This window comes from Crocodylus siamensis, chromosome 10, assembly GCF_052110815.1.
Source record: "Crocodylus siamensis isolate JL-2025a chromosome 10, ASM5211081v1, whole genome shotgun sequence".
NCBI classification, from domain to species: Eukaryota; Metazoa; Chordata; order Crocodylia; family Crocodylidae; genus Crocodylus; species Crocodylus siamensis.
Genome location: NC_143404.1, coordinates 31376957 through 31398542, shown reverse-complemented (window position 1 = coordinate 31398542; position 21586 = coordinate 31376957). Strand labels below are relative to the sequence as shown.

At 40.8% G+C, this 21586-nt stretch overlaps 1 protein-coding gene across 1 annotated transcript in view; it reads right to left on the bottom strand.

Moving 5' to 3' along the window:
• GABRP (gamma-aminobutyric acid type A receptor subunit pi) overlaps positions 1 to 21586 on the bottom strand; it is a 42651-nt gene that overhangs the window by 6474 nt on the left and 14591 nt on the right. The window contains exons 2-9 of the mRNA XM_090020609.1: positions 20382 to 20483; positions 15889 to 16007; positions 12399 to 12466; positions 7888 to 8105; positions 7094 to 7176; positions 3117 to 3254; positions 1101 to 1253; positions 173 to 366 (exon numbers count right to left, since the gene is read on the bottom strand). Of these exons, the coding sequence (XP_089876735.1) occupies positions 173 to 366; positions 1101 to 1253; positions 3117 to 3254; positions 7094 to 7176; positions 7888 to 8105; positions 12399 to 12466; positions 15889 to 16007; positions 20382 to 20437 (1029 nt within the window). The 5' untranslated portion in view covers positions 20438 to 20483. The remainder of the gene's footprint in view (positions 1 to 172; positions 367 to 1100; positions 1254 to 3116; positions 3255 to 7093; positions 7177 to 7887; positions 8106 to 12398; positions 12467 to 15888; positions 16008 to 20381; positions 20484 to 21586) is intronic.

Below are 21586 nucleotides of genomic sequence, written 5' to 3'. Positions count from 1 at the left end.
GCTAATGAGGATTCATGTTATGTGACTGACAAACTGAGTTTTATGCCCACCATAGAAATACGTAATAAAAACAAAACAGCCATGCAGTTATTATTCTGTTACTGGATTGCCAGTTCTTGAGTACCAACTCTTGTTGATCAAGCATGACCTTACTCCTTGAGACAGCTCATACCTGTTGAGGCTGTTGGGTTGTACATTTTTGTGATGAACTGTAGTGAGCAACGGCGTATTCCACCAGGGCACCAAAAACAAAACTGAAGCAGATACCAAGGTAAACATCAATGGCCTTTATGAAACAGTTAGTTTTAGATAGTGAGGTCCGAGAGCCAATCATCAGAGTTGTCATCGACAGCACAGTTGTCACTCCTGTAAGGCAGGGAAATCAGTATTTTCATCTACCATGGGAAAGCATTTCATTGGCACCGCAGGAAACAAAGGACTTGATTCTTGTGCTCATTGTGGCGTTATTTGCACAGGGAGCTGAACACCTTACAGATCCAATTCTTTCACCTACTTATCCTGTTTTGGGAACTTTGCACAGACTGACACAGCAAAAAGTGCAGCCAGCAACCCTTGAGAAGGGCCCCAGTCACATACAGATTATGTGTTTGTATAAACCGCCAGACCCTTTGCACTGCTCTCACACTTTAGCATGGCTGCAATAGGAACTGGGCTCCTTTTGTCTTCTTATTTCCAGGTGTTGCAAAAATGCCCTTGCTGGGAGAAGTTGCATGTGCACTATCTAACCTAATGTAACTTCTTGTGATGATAACCCAGGTGTAGGAATCTTGGTAGGTAGAGACAAGCCAGATGTGGTGGGGCAGGATGTACCTGGTTTTCTGTATCAACATGGAACCCTGGCCCTTCAGAGCTCTGGTGAAAGGCAGGGAAAACTTTCAACAACAAAAACATACTCCTCCATGTGCCTTATGCTTGTTGTCTGGCTCTCTTCCATGTATCCAAACAGAAGCTTGATTAGGCCCTCTTTGCTTGTTGCTATTTATTTCCTGGCTAGTCTAAGGAAAGCTGTAATTTTGCTGAACATCAGAGGCCACCTGTCTGTCTGTGCCTGAAGTGCCCTTCTACAAACAGCAGCTCACCAATGCAGGTTCTTGCAGGAACTGAATCCAGGCTGATCCAAAAGGAAACCCAGGACAAGACGACAAGCAGAGTAGAAGGGACGTAGGTCTCCAGAATGAAGTAAAGGACATTTCTTCGCAGTTCAAAGTGCAGAATCAGTCTTGGGTAATTGCCTATTGGGAAAATGATGACAAATGCCAGGAAAGTAAGATGTCTATCCAGTCTGAGAAAGATTCAGACATAGCAGAGATCAAGCTCTCATCTGGTGATTTGCCCAACTTATCTTTTATTTATCAGTATATAGCCATTTCTTAAACAAGAACAACATATAATGTAAGTTAACGATACACCCCAGGAAAAAGTATTTAAGTTATCATGAAGCACGTTACAGGCTTTCAACCTGGAGCTGTTCTTTCTTAGTGCTCTTCCATAACCTAGAGAAGAGCTGATACTTCACAGGGATGTTGTCAGGTTAAAAGTCTGATTCGCTGCTCACTAAAGGGAACAGTGGACTTTCCATTGACATAGAAGGCCTATAGGTACTACTCTGCTATATTAAACCTACAGGATCATTCATGCTGCTTGGTAACTGCTTGATGGTGGCCAGTCTACTTTGTGTTTAGTCAGTTTGTCATGCAGCTAGCTGAGGGTGTAGTATCTGGGTTGGAAACACTGCAGGGGGTAAGTTTTTGGCATTTACACACCAGAATGTTAAAAAAGGAGGAAAAAGAAAGAAAAGTATAAACAGATAGACAGAGTCATTTTTCTAATGTTCTGGTGCTGTGGAGATTTTATTTCTCAGAAATGCTGCGTCTCAGGCTAATCATGATCTGACAGCAACCCTATAAATGAATATGGCCTCAATGACATGTTTATCTATGGACAAACTCTTCACATGGTGTAAATTGATATAGTTCCATGGCTTTCCATGATGCAATATAAATTTGCATTGGCTAAGGATCTGGTCAATAATGACTTTAAGGGTAGGTTAACATGCTTGGTCCAATAAATTACTACATTCAAAAGCAAGGATGGTGAGGGATGGCTCTTGTTTGAACTTATGAGGCTGGCAGGAAATGGAAGCATCATATGGTATAGTTCTAAAACCAGAGAAAACAGAAGTACTCTTTGATGTTACAGCTGGTCTGGAGACTGTGCTCAGGGACTCCAAGTTTTTGCTGTACCACAGAACTGCTGCAACACATGCCTCAAATGATAATGTAAAATGCATGTATTATTTAGTGTCTATAGGCATCTGTGTGTTGTATAGCATTCTAGACAGAACATTATTCCTGTTAAACACGGACCACCACCAGTGGAACACAAGCTGTGTAGCAGTTTGCATGGTTTTTTATAGTTGTACTCTTAAATACAAATCCCCTTTTAAAGAAAGACTGTGAGGCCATATCTTGGTAGGATCTGAATACAGAGTGTCAAAAACCTGGATGCAGAAAACATTTGATCCTTTCTTGTTCAACACTCAGGAACATGGTTCATTTTGAAAATCTAGTCACTTGAGGGTGGATTTTTTTCTCTTCATCATTGCATATATGATGTGACAATACAGACAGGCAGCCACCTGAGAGATAAAATGGACTACAAATAATGCAGCCTCATTTCATCAATATAGAAGCATCTTTTAGAAACCAAGGAATGTTTAATATGTTAGTTTTGATAGCAGTTATTGTGCATGTTATCTGGAATACCCAGTACAATAGTTATAGTTTGCAGACATGGAAGCAGGATCTATTGGGTTTGATACAATAAAGTGAAACTATATCAATTGGATTTCAGGAAGGTAACAAATCCCATATTTTCTACTTGTTACAGGCCATCTTGAATGAATTTGATTTTGCCACCTGACATCCCTTATTCTTGTTGAAGAGATGCTATTGTCTGTTCTCTAACAGAGCTAGGTCTGCTAAGAGTTCACTGCTTGGGTCTTCTCAGCTCAAATATGTTGCTGCATAGAAGGAAGAAAAAATGATAGATACTTATGACATACACATTCTTGAGGTTCCAGTTCTCTGCTTTACCTGTTTCCTGCTGGGACCTTGTGACTAGGGTATAATAATGTTCCACAGTGTACTGAGACAGACGGAGATTTTCCAGGCCTCGGACTGAATCATTCCCCCTCAGCCAAGTGAACACTACATCATTTCCATCATATCCCCCTGCAGAGATCATAAAAAATGTATTAATTACTGTCATGAACTAGCCAGTGCATTATTGTTATACTGCCCTCTGCTGGAGAGACTCAGAAATGTTTAGCTAAGGAGTTCTGGGTATGAGATGGACACAAATTGTGTCATGACTTTAAACAATTAGCTAAAATGGACAGGTTTGGAGTAATCATGCTTTTGCTCTAACAGATCAAATTTAGATTGAAATTTGCATAGGATAATGGCAAAGTTGCATGTGAGGCAGTGGAGTATCAGTTCCCATTTTGCTTTATTTGCATTCAGTGTTTTAAAAAAATATTTTAACATTTTTAAAAATGAGGAAACTTTTCTCAGCCCTAAATTGTTTGAAAGCATGTAGATAAGTATTTGAAATGATAATGTATACATTTACATTATATTTAAAATGTAAGGCATAATTACTTCCACCATATGGCATCACAGTGGATGAGCTGATAAAAACAAACAGTGAATCACTGGTGTACTTACCCATTCCCAGAGATCTGGAATCAAACTTGACTAAGCCTTTTTTGAACATTATCAAATTTCAGGATAGATTTTCTTTTCCTTTAGGATTTCGTATGAGATTGTAGATGAAATTGCTGAGCTGTTATAAATATAGCTACTCTCCTATGTTGTCATGCTATGTTCTCATAGCTGTCTACATAGTATAGGGAAATATCTGGCACAGACGCCCTGAGTCAGCTCTGAATATTTTATATCCAGAACCAGAAGTACAATATGTATGTTAGCACAATGTTGTCCCTGAAGAAATAAGCCCTGCTTTCCAAAAGTGCTAATTAGGCCAGGTTCCCTGCTGAACTGATGTGGCTACACTGTTTCCAGTTCCAGGGCTACTGTACATAAAGCTGGGTATCTGCATGGTGTTGCCTTTGGCTGTACCATATAGATATACCCTTTCCCACTGGTTCTGAGGCTGAGCTCCCTTCTGTGAAAACAGTGGGTCCAAGGGCTGGGTGTGTCTACATGTGCACCCCATGGAGCAGTTGCTACTGTGTTGTCATTTAGTACTTGCTTTAGGAAGTACCAAATGACAGAGCAGTAACAGCCGTTACTGCGCTGTCTTGGCGGTGCACAGTTATATTTAGTAGCTATGTTGCTGTAGTGGCACACCAGAGCGAGGTAGTTTGTTGCTATGGTGATGTAGCATTGGCATCACAGTTTGTGCTTGCTGATGCTACATCACCATAGTGCGCCACTTGGGTGACATAGTGTCACGTGTAGAAGTGCCCACTAAGTCTTAAGATGGTGCACATCAACATAGCTGCTCACGCTAGCTAAAATTCTGGCCCTGGGAATTTAAATAGCAATTAGCTAAATGTTTTAATTTAAATAGTCTAATAGTCACAATACAATAATTTAATAATTAAAGGAATTTTTAGAATAATTTAAATGGCCACAAATTGAAAAGAGCCATTTTTGCAATAACCTGAATTTGCTGCTTTGTAGCCATCCAGCTCAAACAAGTCACACTAATTTGGTAAACAGGCCCATTACTCTCATTAATTTGATTCTTTTAATTAATGTCAGGCTATGAAAAATGACTGGTGACTCTCATGCTGATAGCCGCCAGTTCATGCCTTTTAGGAAAAATAAACCTACTTTCAACTCTGTTGTTTGTCTAATTGTGTTTTCTATTAGACACAAATTACTGGTGCTTGCATCTGATGTGCTCTTCAATTATGTGCACAGGGCCTAATTCCCAGGGTACAAATCTTAGGCATGTGACTTTTCAAAGTTTCTGGCAGTTTTGTAATAATGACAATTGTGGTTACTGAGGGAAACTTTATAATAAATGATAGATGGCTGTTAATTCATCTGGCATATATTTAAATAGCATTAATTCCAGGCATTTATCCTAATGAAATCTCTAGTTGGCAATGTGCATGTAATTTCACTGGAATTATACAGCAACTGAGCATGACATAGGGCCCAATTACTTTTAAAAAAGGCTGAAATCAGCTACACTTGAAAAGAAGAGGCCAATCATTATTATTTCAGGTGCTATTCTTTGTAATAAAGTTAATCATGATGAACTAATATGATTTTAATGTGAAAATAATATGCGCTTCCATAGGAACACTGTTCTAGTAACTGGCAAGTCAAACCTGGTCTTTAAATAATGAGATTCCAGACAGTTCCTTTTGTGACATTAAATGGGAGATGGCTGATGCTTTTTTTCAGGGATTCAGAAGTATAGCAGCAAAAAGGACTGCCCGGTTAATGTCTGCCTTTTTGTGATGGGACTGGTGCCTTGTTCCTCTTGAAGTGCAGCTCAGAGATATTGTTTCAAATGCTGTATTTAAGTAACACTCAGGGAAGATGGATGAGAGATGCGCAGTTTGAGACAGGGAGCTGCGAATTATGAACAGAGCTTCCATTACAGGTTGGGTGGCAGCTCCCGCTGTTTTTGTTCTTGCATTATTTGGGCAAGTCCTTAACTGTATTGAGATATTCATGAGTTGTTGCATCTGAGCCATGTTCCCTGTTCCCTTTCTCAGTTATAGATATGTCCAAGTGCACAAGGACTGAGAAAAAGGCCTGTCTACACAAAGGATATTTGGCCTCTTGAGACTCCGAAGCAGAGATATTCCATCTTGAAAGCTATACTGTATTTGTGAAAACCTTTTGGTGCTCTAAGCTCTTCTGGAAACTATTATTTGATGACCTGTATATTTGTCTCTTGTTCAGTTTTGCAATATCTTGGCCACTGAGATTAAATAACCAAGAAACAGTCCTTCTCCAGAATTCCTGATCCAGAAGGGGTGTCCCTGGTATATTTTGACAGCCCTTGTTCATATAAGGGTTGCAGAATTGAGCCCCCACACTTGTCACCATTTATGTTACTGTGACAAAGGGCGCAGATGAGTAAGCTCATCCTGTTTCTTCCCGAGTTAGGCTAGGCTTTAGCTTCAGCAAGCAACAAACCTTTAATACATCACCTCCTACCTCTCTGGCACATGTGAAAGATGCTTGGCTGAGTGCATTGAAGACAAAAGTCCATTGTTTATTCCTGAGGCAGAATTAGAAGCAATGGTACAAGCAGTGCACTCAGTATTCCATTAAGGATATCAGCTAACTGTAGATGTGGGACTTTCTTAGTTATGTAGACACATGCCCCTTACAGGTCAGTGAAATTATTTGCAATGCATTTGCTTAATTCATCAGTAACTGACATAACTATTACTATGGAAAACAATCAAGTCAGTCATTATACTCTTAGAACCAAATTTTGCCTTAGCCATTCTCCTTTTTAATTTTCATAAGTGCACGTGTCTTCTTGTTCAAGGGCATGCTTTAACATGTACACTTAAGGCAGAGACAAGCTTGAGCACAAACACAAACGTGGCTTGCCTAGTGCAAATGGCATGTGGCATGGGTGGTAACTGAATGATCTTTTGAAAATTTGGGTCCTATTGTACACCTGCTGTACCAAAGCACAGTCCCTGAAGTAATATACTTAAACACTGGAGAAAGATGCTATACTTTAATACTTTAGGTGAAAGATTGAAATATCTGTTAGCCTTTCGGAGAAGATATTATTTACTGTCATCCCAATCGGTGTGGACTACACCTGGGGACCAGGGTGACAGGTACATTCTATGCCATGTAATAATGATCCTATTCATTTGAGGAACTGAGATGAGTTGTTTTCCTCTTGAACATTTCCATATTCGCAGGGACAAAAGTGCATTTTGAGAGGACTGCATTAGCTGAAGTCAAATATTTGAAATGGACACCTACATATGAATAAACAGGTTTAAAATGAGTCAGGGAAATATTTTCAGTCTTCTGTAGAATGTTATACTTACAGCTTTCCAGCTGCAGTTTACACATCTGAGTGTCCATGGGGTATTTTGACAGGTCCATGTTACATGCAACAGTAGTTGTGATTCTACAAAGGGAGAGAGTTTAGAAGGTTTTCAGTAAAAGCATGCTGTAGAATCTCTCTATTTTTATAACAGATAACAGATCACAGAGTTATGTCTTTTAGATAACTTTGACTTTGGAAGTGAATAGACTGATAGAACCAGAGAGGTACCACTAAAGTACAAATTCTGATCATGGCCTAATCGGGGTTGTTCAGGAGTTTTTTGGTGTAAATAAGGATCCTAGGTGTATGGGAAATTTAGCAACATAAGGCACAGGTGCCTTTAGTTAGCTAAAGGACCATGTGCCCTGATCCCTACAAATCAGACCTGCTGGGCACCAGTCAAGCAAGAAAGAAGCCAAGATTTGTAGACGTATGCTTAATTTATTTTTTGTTTTATTGTCTTCCCACTGGCTGCTTAGGTCTGATTGTTTTGTCCACCTGTTATATCATGTTTGTAAGCTCTCTGGTCAAGTACCGTATCAGATGCTGTTGGTCTGTACAATGACACAATAGGGGGCCCTGATCCTTAACTAGGATTCCCAGATATTATGACGAGACATATAACTGACAGTTGTAACTGCGGTGGCTGTGAGGGTGAGATAAAGTAACATAAAAATTGGAGGCCTTTTGATCCCAGAGCTCTTATTAACCATAAATCATACACCAGGCTACATACATTCTGGTCTCATGTCATTTAATAATCTATTGGTCCCCAACAGCACACTGACTTACCTTAAGGCATACAGGACAGTGCCATTAGAGAATAATCTTATCAGGCGATTCCCCACTGTTACATCATGCAGGAAAGACCTTTTGGACTCCACTATATATGTGTCAGGTACCCAGAGGAATTCCACCAGACGGGCATCCAGAGTGAAGCTCTTGTTGCCATGAAAAACTAGGCGGGGATCTGTCCATCGCTGCCGCAGGTATATTGTAGCAGTGTAGTCCTAAAGAAGAAAGATAGACACAAGAAGATACTCAGTAACAGCAATGTGAAGGTGTTAATGTCCAGTTTCTAAGAAATAAACTCATTCATGTGGCTGAACCATAGTCTTCAAAATCTAGCCATATATTTTTCTTTGATACCAAAAGCACTGTCTCAGTCATAATCAGTACTAATTGTTGTCTTTCCCAAAGGTTATGGAAATAGTGCAAAAGATAGCTTATATATAATTTTAACAGCTAAAAACTCAGCTTAGAACATACAGGACAATGGTGGTAGATTTTATTTATAACCTTCATTAATTATGTTTGCATAACTTATTTCTCTTACTGATATCCCTGAGTGTTCTCTTTGAAAATAGTAGGTAATAACATACTACCATACTACTTAGATTGCTATTATGCTTTTCACCAAAACCTTAAACTGTTTAAGGAGTCAGTAAGTATCACAGCCCCATTTTGCAGCTGACAAAACAGAAAGGTTGATTGGATTACCCCAGGCCACACGTGAAATCAATTTCATATTAAAATTCAGCCATGATATTTCTTCCAAAATGGTGTAGGTACCATATAGATATATGATCATGAAACATACAGGTAGCCAAAATTAGGAAAAGCAGATAAGCAGCTGCAACTTCATTAGTCTTACATCAATACTTAAAGTTCAATAAACAATGTAGTCACCGGAATTTAAACTATTCACTCTACTGGAAGTCCCTCATTTGTTTATGACACTAAAGGGTATTGTGCAATATATACAAAATATAGAACGGGGACACAGGCAGAGTGTGTGTGTGGCACCTGGCAGATCGGTGAGGGGACAGACAATACAGTGGCAGATAGGGCAGGGAGCAAAAAGTAGGGCAGCAGATTAGATAGAGAGCACAGAGCAGGGGACAGAAAACAGAACAGTAGATTCTCCAGGTGAAGAGCATCGAATTGGTACTCATGGAGGGTGTGGGACTAATTTGTGGCAGCCTGCCAAAAAGATTACCTCCCAACTGCTATAGAGAGGGCCCAGTGGTGGTGAGTAGAATAATGCTGTTCTTTGGAAGGGTCACATAACTCAGTACTAATGGTAGTTTTAGTCTGATGAGCAAAGGTTTCAGTTTAGGTAAAAAATGTAGGTAGATGAAAAACTCCAAAGCCTTGCAAGAGAAGGAAATTTAATCACAGTTTCCAGTCATAGTTCATCTTGGCTTTGCTATCTAGCCTGTCTGAAAGTCCCCAGATGTTTTAGATTGGCTGAAATATTCTTATATTGCCCTCTGACAAAGCAAGAAGCTGTGCTCAGGTGTAAGGAATACAAAGTAAGTCTTTACTGAGCCTTCTGGACAGATAGGACCCTTAAGTAATCCCCAGTTAAATGCAGTTGGTGAGGTCTGGTATTTCTGTAAAGGTTGTCTCTACGTTCTGGTCTGGAGTTGGTAGTTATGGGCCAACAAAAACTGTTGTGTAGCAGTGCTGTGCAGCATTAAGCTGCTACCATGCTACAGACAAGATGTGGCTGCATTTCTGTGGTTGGGGAGCAGTTCCTTATGATTTAGTATAAAATTTGTAATGTGTTTTGGTGTAAACGGTGCCAAATAAATATCAGATATCATCATATTATCTTTACTCTTCAAATTTTATGCCCAAATTGTTAGGAGAAAAAAAGATGTCCTATTTCACCACTTAAGTGAATGAAATGCTGCACTTCTATGAGTTTCTGTGCACTGAATTATTAATACTGATGATGAAGGTGAAAACCTTGGGGTCATTTCAGTTATTTATCTAGCTATAGAGCATGCCTCTGTAATGATCTTCTTGACACCAGGGGAATGTGGGCAGGACGGTGAGGAGAAAACTACTGTAATATGGGGCTATTTTACAAGGGCCTTTAATTAGAGCTGTGTGAATAATTGATTTTTTTGGTTCAGTGGCCAAACTGAAAAACCAGAAAAAAGAATGTCCAATGATAAACTTTATTTATCATGGTGGTGGTGAAGGAGGAGTGGAAGGGGTGCAGGGGCATGAGTTGAAAACCTTATTAAAAATTAAAGGAACCCAAATTTCAAAACAGAAAGTCAAACTGCTTGTTTAAAAATCTCAGAAAGGAATAGTTTTGGTTGACCCTCAACTGTACTTTTCTGCAGATAAACTCATGGAAAAAATGTTTCTAAGCCTTTGATATAATAGGAATGGACCAGAAAAGTTTGCATAAGGAAAATTCCTCCTGGTTATTTTCCTTTTCTATTTTCCCTAGGGATGGCAGTCTTGCAAGCCCTCTGGTCTCCAGAGACTGCTCTGCTTTAACTCACTTTACTCCCCTATCATCTCCAAGCTGAAAAGAAGGATTGGAGTTGGCTTCTTCTAGAAGAATGTGCAATGCCATTTCTAAATGAGCTAGAGGGGATGCTTCAAGGCAAAGGGAAAGTGAGATTAAATGCTACAAAGTATGGGGGAGGAAGTGTCCAAAGCTTGGTGTCCAAAGGGGGTGTTGTCCAAAAATCGCAGTTTTGGGCGCCATCATTTTGGACAGCCAACCTGAGTCATCTTAAAGGGACTTGGGTTATAAAAATGGCTGAGCCTCAGTCAAACCCTTTTTGCCATCCCTGTTTAGCTTAGAAATGATTGGCTTTTATTACCTCACTCTCTGAGAATTTCATAGCTAATAATACATTTTGTTCTTACAGAGTGTGTCTACATGAGGGGGGATCAGCAGGCACTGGGGGAGTCACTGTTCCCCCGAGCACCGCCAGGAGTGACCAGGAATAATGGTCACAAGCTGGGAGAGGGTAGGTTTAGGTTAGATATCAGGAGGCGCTACTTCACGGTCAGGGCGGCTAGGGTCTGGAACCAGCTTCCAAGAGAAGTGGTGCTGGCCCCTACCCTGGGGCGTGTTTAAGAGGAGGTTAGATGAACACCTTGCTGGTGTCGTTTGACCCCAGTACTCTTTCCTGCCATAGCAGGGGGTCAGACTAGATGATCTGCTCAGGTCCCTTCTGACCCTAGAAACTATGAAACTATGATGAGCTAGGGTGATGTAGCTTATTGCTACAGTGACATAACTTTGCTCATTGCTACAGGCACTAACTGAAGTCACTACTGCTGCTCAGTAGCAATGAGCTACCGCACAGTAGCTCATTGGTATGGCACAGTAGGGTTGAAAAGGATCCGTGTGCTGCTGGGACTGTGCAGTACTAGCTAAAGCAAATACTAAATGACTGCACAGTCAGGGATATATGTAGACGTGCCCACAGTCTCCTTGAAGTTGATGAACTGAGACATGAAGGTAGTAGGGGGTATGTCTGAACTACAGTGATATGGAATTTAGAAATGTACTTCCCATAATCTCATGCACAAACACCCGCTCTAGTTGTTTAATTTTTTGCCAGTAAAGTTACTACAGCCCCTTAAGTTCCACTACTGCTCATTCCATCTTGACTGCTGACTATCCAGACATTGATCTCATGCTTAAGGCCTCTCAGTACCTGTTAACTAGGGATCCTCCCACTTGAGTCCCAGATCTGGTAGGTGTGCTCACCTAACACACACCAACAGTACTGAGTTGAACGATAAACACACCAGCCATGACGATTTTCATTCAGAAACAGGGTGGTAATGCTGCCACCACTCACCTTCTATGGGACAACTCAGTGGTCAGAACACTCATCAATGTAATGGGAGAACTGGGTCCAATGCCTTCCTCAGCTGGAGAGGCTTTAAACCCACATCTACTTTCCAGTATCCTAATTATCAGGCTATAGATTGGGTGTAGTATCTGTGTGTGTCTTTGAGAGAGACCCATTTTCCACCCATTCTTTAACGTTGGTCCCAAAGATATAATGCCTGTGAATCCTGGTCTCACAAAGAAACCTAGCTGAGAGTTAGGCACTTCTGTCTGAAAGTAATGGGGGATTTTTGACACATCATAGTCTTTGGCATTACCTGTTGGCTATCTTAAACACCTTCTGTCAGTGGTCTGGCTCTCATGAATCCTATTCCTAAGCACTTTACCTGAGTTTGTGAATTTCACTTGTAGAGACAGACACCTAAAGATTAGGTGTGGTAATGAGTGAGATAATGAGGTGAGCATCACTAGGTCACATTTCCTCTATGGATCTAGGCCCAAAAGACTCATCTGAAGTCTGTGGCTGAGTCATAATGAGCGCTCAAGAACAGACATACAAGATCTCTAATCACTTTTGAATATGTTGGCCCTGAACTCTGGTGCCTCAAGGTCAGATCCCCTTCAGGGCAGCAACATTCAGCTGACCTCATTCACCCCTATATTTAATTCAGATTATGTCACTTACCATGTCACTCTCTGAAATACTAGAAATACTTGCAATGTCTAGGCTCATTGCTATTTGAACAGGGTCTCCTGGAGAGGGAAAGAAAAGCTGAGATTAGAAAGAAGCAAAAAGTGAAAGCAATGGAAAGCTTTTGGGCATCCAATTAAAGTAATGGGCCCTCAGTCCTTCATGGAATTTCATTGGCCCCGTTCTAATTTTACATATGTGGTGATCCCTGGTTGCCACTGACCCAAAATCTAGACCAGAAATGAGCAAGAGATTTCAAAATCCAACCAAAAGTTTACATCTTGGCTGCAGATAGAAGTCTTTGGTAGCCTCAGCAGGGGAAATCTTAAGATGCACTAATGTTGGCTGTATGCATGAGCCACCACAGAATAATAGAAATGTAGGGCTTGAAGGGATCTCAGGAGGTCTTCTAGTCCAAGCCCTATATTAAGGCAGGTTCACCCCTATCTATCTACAGGGGTGAACCTGCTTCTCTACAACTCTGTTGTGAGAAGATCAGGTACATTGCCCTCAAATACCAACCCTCTAACCTGCCACAGGGAAACCAGGAGGATGAAGGCTCTGTTAATGTCCTGCTACCACTAGGACAGGAAATAGTCTCCTAAAAACACTTGAGAGATCCAAAGAAGAGGATCACACCCTGCCTACAGAGGAAGGCAAAACCCTCACTGTCCCTGCCAGTCTTGACCATGGGGTAAAGTTTCATCCTGATTTTAAATGTGGTTGTCTGACCCTGAGCAGAGGACCTTCCATGCAGGCAGTGGCTCTCTAGGAACGTGTTCGCACACATATAATGGTACGAATGCTTAGCTGCTTAATGGTACTTTTCATGGATAGATTTCAAAGCATTCTGCAGAAGTAGGTAAGAATGACCAGCTTCATCGAGTAAATGTCTCATGAAGGTGCACCCAGGGTGAGAAAGAACTAGAGGCAGCTAGCTATGAATAGCTATGAGGACCCCAATTCACACAGCCTGTCCTGAATGCAACACAGTGGAGGAGTCCTGGCTTTACTTCTCTCTGACTGCTGCACTGGACTCAGGAAGAGCTCTGCTGGTGCTTCCTTCTGTCCCCCAGTGCAGAAAGTTGGGACTTTGCCTCTTACAATTATTTGTATACCTGCATAAAACCTGATAATTTAGGGATTTGTAAGAGATTTGAGTATCTCACCCTTTGCAGCTCCAATCAACTGCTATTACTTTCAAGCAAACAATAGTATTAACTGAAAATGACTGCTAGGAGTTAGCATGAAGACCAGTGCTGGGGGCCCTTTCCTGCTTCTAGAGTGCCGATTTCCTCCACATTCGTTGCCAAATGCCAGCCAAGGAGGATCTAAGGAAACCTTTTACAGTGAACAAACACAGTGTTCCAGTGAGCTACTGTTTGCCAGCAGACGTAACGTTATGTTTTTTTTTTTAATAATGTGGTATTCAGGTTGTTCTTCCTTCTAACTGCACACATACAGAGGACAAAGGGAGACAAAGTTACAGGGAACTTTGCCAGGTCCCAGCCTTGGGAAGCTTCTCTCTCTGCCTTTCTCCTGGGACAAAACTGAGGTAAAATATTCCCTTTCATCCAGTCCGGTTATCTGTTACTCTCTCTCTCTCTCTGTCTTTCTCTCTCTCACACACACACACACACACACACACACACACACACACACACACACACACACACTTTTATATTAACATCAAGGTCACATATCTTGGAAGGGCAACTGATCTTTTCTAGAATTAAAACTAAAATTCACCACAAGAGGGCAGCTCTACCCTAGAAGATGACAGCTGGTCACTATGAAACAGCTCCCTCACTTTTTGTTTTATTTATTTTTAAATAAGAGGATTACTTTAAAATGATGCACTAATAGATCTGATTATTTTCTTCATAATATCATCATGAATGTGATCGTTATTTTATTCATCAGATCAGAAACATTCCTTAACATAGGGGTTACTTCTCATCCATTGGCTTTGCTGTAAGTTTTGTGAAGGCCTACAAAACTGGGCACAGCAGGATTTTTTTTATGCTCAGAGTCTTTCAGGACTAAGCACTCTACCCCTATCTATATATAACATGCCTATGTTTTCTCCCTCCAGGACTTGCTTGGTCTTAAATTCTTAGTTATCTACAATCTGTATCTCCAGTTGTTTAAAGAGACTTTATAAAATGTAAAACTTTCAAAAGGACTTAGGTGACCTAAAACCCATGTTCAACAGTTATTTAGGAAAAGTACCTCAAAGACATTCAGGGATTTTCTTCCTATTGAAATGAATGAGGTGTAGGCACCTAAGTATCACAGAGGATCTCCACTGTAGGTACTTAGGAACCTGAATCCTAAACATTTTACCCAATTTGTTATGGATTTGTTACCTACATGCTGACAGGCACAAATGCATTTAAAATTCTGTCTTGTAGCTGGTAGCCGTGTGCCCCATGTGACATATTTCAATGAAGAATTTGTCCTATTACTTGGTATCAGACATTGCAATCATTACTGCATGTTATTTCATTGTATCAGAGATTTATCACCAGAGATGGAAGAATAAAAGAAGGACAAGCTAAAAAATGTTAGCAAGCCTAATAATATTATGAGATACAAAAAGTTATAATAAGAGCTAGTTGTGATTTTTTGTTTCTAATTTTTTTCTCAAAATCTAAGGCATAATCTACAGACAGCTCATTAAAAATTAACCAATTCAGTTCCACAGTGAAAAAAAGTTCCCCAGAGACTGGGGTTAAACAGGAAAGAGTTTTGCAAAAAGAAAAATGCAACTGTTCAACTAGCCAAGGAAACTGGCTTAGTTCATTTGCACCCAGAATGATACTTCTAAAACTGATGCCAATTAAGAAAAACACACCACAGGGGCAAATTCTAAGCAAAGGGATGGCATGGTATTGACAGAGCAGAATTTAGCTCAGGATATCCCATTTGCCAGACCTTATGCTGAGGTACTGAAACTTCTGAGCTTCATGTTCTTTATGCCACAGTTTCTCTTGGAGTAATTTCCAGTTAAATACAAATAGAAAACAGAGTTGGATGGGTTTAAGTGAAGGCAGGCTAATGTAAATAGGTGAACTGGTAAAATTCAAACAGGTTCATGCTAAACAAAACCCATGCAACATTTATTCCTTCTACATAAACAATACTGACTATATACCTCCTTTTGTAGAATATTAGAAAATAGGGCTGAAAGGGACCTCAAGTTCCCTTCCCTAAAGCAGGATCAACTATAACTAAACCATTCATGACAGATATCTAACCTTCTTTTATAAACCATCAGTGAGGGAGATTCCACAACTTCCCTAGTAAATCTCTACCAGTTCTTAGATATTCTTACAGTTGTAATATTTTTTCCTGTGATAGCCAACCTAAATTCACTTTGTTGCAATTGAAGGCCACTACTTCTTGTCCTGTCCATAGCTGTCATGGAGAACAGTGTATATAACCTTTCCATTATTAGAGATTAAATGTTCATCTGACATACCACCAAAGTATGGCCTGAGATATTTGTTGTATCCCATTGTGAGGTTCTCAAAGCCAGGGAGGGATGTTGTGTCACTGCTGTGCAAGTCACCGTCAGTCTTTTGACCCACTGTGCACCTTCTAAAATACAAATAGGTCTTGTTACATGCGTCAGGACATGCCGGGCACATTTTCTGTGTAGCTGAAACCCTGTCATTTGCACATATATAAACAATCAAACAGGAACTCCAAAAAAACACAAATTTTGACATTGCTGAAGGCAGTCACACTTGATACTGCCGTTTAATTTGTGTGGAAGAGGTAGACTGGGGCGAATCAGCACATTAATGAAACAATTCCAAGTTTAACCATTTTGCCATGGTTTGGTGAAGAATAGTTGATGCTACTAAAGAAACCCTCATTATGAGCCAGTAACCAGTCACATATTAATAGCTACATTTTGCTCATGGCTTTTTAATGATGATTCAGGTTCTTAGACTAAAGGCCAAGACTATAGTATATGAGCATCTTTCTAAACTGTAATAAATTTCTCCAATATTTTACTGGTTTGCAGGTAGTAGCATATCAGTCAGAGACAAGGGTCCCTTGGTACTAGGTTCTGTACAAGAATAGAAAAATGGTCTCTGCCACAAAGAGCTTGTAACTTATAAAAAGAATCAACAGGTCCTTTTCACTTTGTGCCATGGTGACAAGAGCTGGGTGTCTTTCATGACCCAAATGTGAAAGGTTGTGTATAAGGTGCCAGACTTGTTGTAAGAGGCAAGAGTTTTTGTAGGCTATAGCTACTTTGTCAGGATAAATTGGGCACTTAAAGACTGCAGAGGATCTGACAAATCTGAGGCCTAAAAATATTTAATCATAATTTTGTTATGGATTTGTTATCCATATACTGATACAGGCCCAAATGTATTTAAAGGTCATGGCCATCTGTTATCATGTGACATATTTCAATGTAGGATCTATACTATTTCATGATACTAGATGTTGTGATCATTACTGTATGCTACTGATGCCATGCTTCTGATGAAGAAGCATGAAATACCTATATTTCATAGATACCTATGAAAGCTCATGTCTCTCTGAATGAGTTAGTTCATAAGGTGTTACCTTGCCCTGCCTTCTGTTTGACTTCAGGCTAACATGGATAACTACCTCTCTCTGAATGTGGAAGCGTATTTTAGCATGAAAAGGGCACTATTAGTTAGGGCTTCATTTAACTGTATCAGAGGGTGGCAGTGGCTGTTCTTTTCTTTTCTGGGGCAGATGGGAATTGGCTTGGTCCAACTGGGAAAATGTCTCCTAGCCATGTTATGGGAACCCATCCTGTTGACTTCTTATGCTCAGAGTTTTTCAGGACTAGGCACTTTACACCTATCTATATACAACATGCCTATGTTTTCTCCCTACAGGACTTGCTTGGTCTTAAATTCTTAGTTATCTATAGTTTCTTAATTCATGTGAAATATAGCTGTCATAGGAGACCATGGCTAGAGGGAGAGAGATGATCTCTTCAGTAGCCAGGGCCAACCAAGAAAGATCGAAGACAGAGATCTTGAACTGCACTTAATTTTCAATGGGAAAATTGCAGAAAAGGATGATGTCTTAAGGTAATGTTTTCACAATGACCTGTGCTCCTATGTATGAAGTAAAAACTCCTGTACTCTGCAGAGTGAAGGATCTCAGAGACATTCTACGGCTGTGAAAATATGAGCCAGACTAGGTAAAACTGTGGTGTCTCATTGCATTTCTATGCAGGAATAAGTATTAAATAAAAAAAGAATATTGAAGATTTGGGTGATCATCTGTTGGGGTTTTTTATATCGGTGACCTTTAGCTGGCAATAAGACCTACAATGACATCATAGGTCTGATCTGCTCCAGATCCTACCTTCAGTTCCTGAAAAGGAAGGGTTGCTTCACTCCTCATGAGGTTCATTAAGGACTTTGCTATATTGCTGTGAATGTTTCACAGAATGTGATATTACACTTGATCTGAGCCTTCAAGAGGCACACAGAGAAGGAGACCCAACTTCAGAAGGAAACCCAACTCACTTGTCCTGTGGGACACCAACGCTAAATACTAACTCTAGACAGAGCAGGGACTTTACCTTAGGTTACCTGCATCCCAGGTTAGTGTGCTAACCAGTTGGCCATTCTTGGGGAATAGATGGATAGCAGCATAAAAACGTAGGGCAGGTAGAAGTCAGAATGCTGAAGAGGACTCAAGCAATTCCTTTGTGTCATCTACAGGCCGGTTAAGTGCTAAGCTTCTCTATAGCTGTTCTGACATATTAGTGAGTTTACTAAGTGACTCAGGCTTTGTCAGCACCTGATGTCCTCTGCAGATCTCTTGCCCTCTAGCAAGCTTAAGTGAAGCTAGTTGTATTGCAGGTGTTTTATTGATAATGTGGCCTCCCCAGTCATTTGGAGCAGAGGGTTTGACATCTTAGCATTTAGGGTAATTTAGACATTTCTAGGAATGCCTGCTATAGAGCAAATGGAATGGCATGCTAGGCAGTGCCTTTTAACTTCAGCATCTAAAACTGCATCCTCCATTATGAAACACATACATTAATACACCTTTTTTTTCTTTCCACTGTCACTTTATGAGTATATTAAGCTGTGCTTCAAGCCATCAGATCCTTCTGTTTACTAATTTCCTAGAAATGTTTTTACTTTACTTGCTGGTAAACTTCCAGTGTCAGACAGAGTGTGCCTGCAACTGATATCAGCAGTAAAAAAGGAACATTACCTTAAGCCTCTGGAAAAATTGGTTTGGGAGGGGCAGATAGCAACCAATGCCAGGGCTTCTTAGCATTGAGCCAAGCAAGTAACACTGGCTAAGGCAAGCTGCTGCATTTCATCCTGTGGCTGTGTGATCAGAAATGGATCTGAGCTTCTATAGCCAGACAAGGGAATCGAGTCAAACTTCTTGGTTCAGAGGATTTCAGATGTAAAGTTTTGGTTCAGCTCTAGGGGTGCTGTTGGCGTCAAATTCAGCATTCTGTAGGAGGCAATAAATCTGACATGGGGGCTATGAAGATAAATCAATAGTGCATGCCAGGCACTCAGGTGAAAAGGGTCAGAAATATCGTCAACAGATAACCATTAGTGGTGTGTGAAGCAGGCAGTATTCGATTCAGATTTGGATTCAGCCCGATTTGGGGGACAGTGATTTGATTCACTGATTTGGATCACTGTTGTGATTTGATTCAGCTGAATCTGAAGATTGAATTCTGATTCAGAGAATCAGCAATTTGGCCATAGACACAGCTTTATTTTTTTTTCTCTACATACCTTGAGGTACCAGGTACGGCTTGTGGGGACAGAGGTGGCTGAGATGGTGAGGCAGATGGAGCATCCCATGGGGTGGGGGGGGGGGGTCCTCTGCTCAGTGGTGGACCCTGAAGTGGACCAGAAGTACTTTCGGTCCACTCTTGGGCCCGCTGGGGAGTGCGCACCCTTCCCCACCCCCGTGTCCCTCCAGCTCAGCAATTGGCCATGGGGGGACCTTGGGTGCCCCTCCAGACCCAGGAGGAACCAGTCTCTGAACCAGGGGGTGGGGGGGTCCACTGCTGAGAGTGTAGGGGACCCCCCCATGCTCCTGTGGGATACTTCATTTGCCCCATCATCTCAGCATTCACGAGCCATGCCTGGTACCTCAAGGTACATAGAAAAACCATATAAAACTGCGTCTATGGCCAAATTATTGAATCTCTCCGGATCGATTAGGAGGCTGCCGAATCAGGCCAAATCTCCTCTGTATTGAATCAGTGACCAAAGCTTTGCACAGTCCTAATAACTATCTATACCCAGCTAATCAGGCACAGCTAGGTCACATTCCACCGTGCTTCAATGTTTCAGTGTAAGTGGGTGGCCTTATATGTGTACAATTACACTTCTGCAACATGGAGGTGACAGGTTACCAACAGTATTTGTGAGCGGCTAATTCTGGTTTGATGGTGTTCTATATCCCATTACAAAGGTATAAATTGCAACATGCAAGGCATGAAAATACTCTCAGTGCCAAAGGACACCCAGGGGTAAGCAGCGTGAAGTGCAGCAGTTCGGTTCCTGAAGTTTCAGTGGAGCTTTATCTTCAGTTCTTATATGGATGAGTTTCATTCCCCCTGAAGCTTCCTATGGGTTTAAAATCTGAGAAGAACCCAAAGTCTCAAAGCAAATTTTATGTTATTATATATTATTGACCCTCCCTGGAAACTGAGCATAAGTTAAATTCACAGACCTTCCTAACTTTAAGTGATGGTTTCAGATTTCCTAGTGAAAGTTATATAAATCTGTAATCTATCTAGGGCTTGACCAGGTAAGGAAGAGCAGTGTCACCATGCCTAAGAGAACTGTGTTGGCTATACTATCCCTTGGGATGACCCAGCCTGTTCTCCTGAGATCTATGGAAGGGGAGCTGTAATCTGGACCATGACATGCTCACAGTTATCAATAATAACTCAGGCAATTGCATCATAAGAAAACTTACCTTTGAGTTGGAAGAAAAAGCCACATGCAGAACAAGCAAAAATATCTGGAGTACATTTCTCAAGGTTGTTTCTGTGCTGGCACCAATCCCTGTACTGATAATCTGTGAAACAGAAAAGGATGGGATGCAACTTAATAAAAATGATTTCTTAAATATATCAGATTTGGGGACTCGGGGGCAAGGAAGAGAAAGAAGAACAAGAAGTTTTAATTACTCCAACTCAAGCCTAAACTCCATGGCCGGATTCTGCAAACTGTTTAGCACTCCTCGCACACACTAATTCTCATCCCTTCTATCCATCTCGTTTTAGTTTTGAGGCCCAGTGCCAGTTTTCACATCTCCCACGTAAAATAGATTAGCAACAATCAGGTCACTGGCAGACTTCATGGCATCTCTGGATCTGGAGTATAGCTGGAGTTGTGAATAGCATTCTGTGAAGGTTTATCTTGGTTATGGTACAATAGCTTTATTACGTAATAAGGCTTTTCAGCACTTACTCAATTTAATCTGACTCTGGATTTATCTGATTGCTTTTTATCACAGGAGGGATTCAGTGCCTGTCTGGACTGGGCCCAAAGCTCTGCTATACAAGAGTACTATGGTTTCTGTGCTGTATTGGATGATGCCTGTGATTATTATATGATGGCCAGTAACTCAGCATTTGGTCCAGTGATGAAATCATTTAACTAAGAATTGGTTTCGTTGACTTTTCTGGGAGTGGAACGGAATACTGGCTTTCAGCCTTACAGTTACACAGGTCTGTGCTTGTCTGAAAATGAACCCTATGGTGATTGACTGGCTTTCTTCTGACTACAGGGTTCTCTGTAGACCATCTTATGCTCACTGAATAAAACAGTGGATCAATTAACCAGCTTTTCTAAAGCATAAAGATGGCTAAGTGCCACATTCAAAATAATTCTTTGTGATAAGACTCAACTACAAGAGTTAGATGATCTGCAGGACAACATACTGTTTACTAAGCCATTCTAATTACTTGGCCAAAAAAAAAAGAGCTGGAAACTCAGTATTGTACATCTACATCTTGTAACTATTCAGAAAAAAATGAGCAAGTGTGTCCAAGATGAAATCAAATGCAAGTGCGTCCAAGTGTGTCCAAGGTGCTACAAATTTTGCTTGTATATCTATGTTGGCTACATACCTATTTTGGGGTGTGAAAGGATCAACCTCCACTCACCCCTACCCTG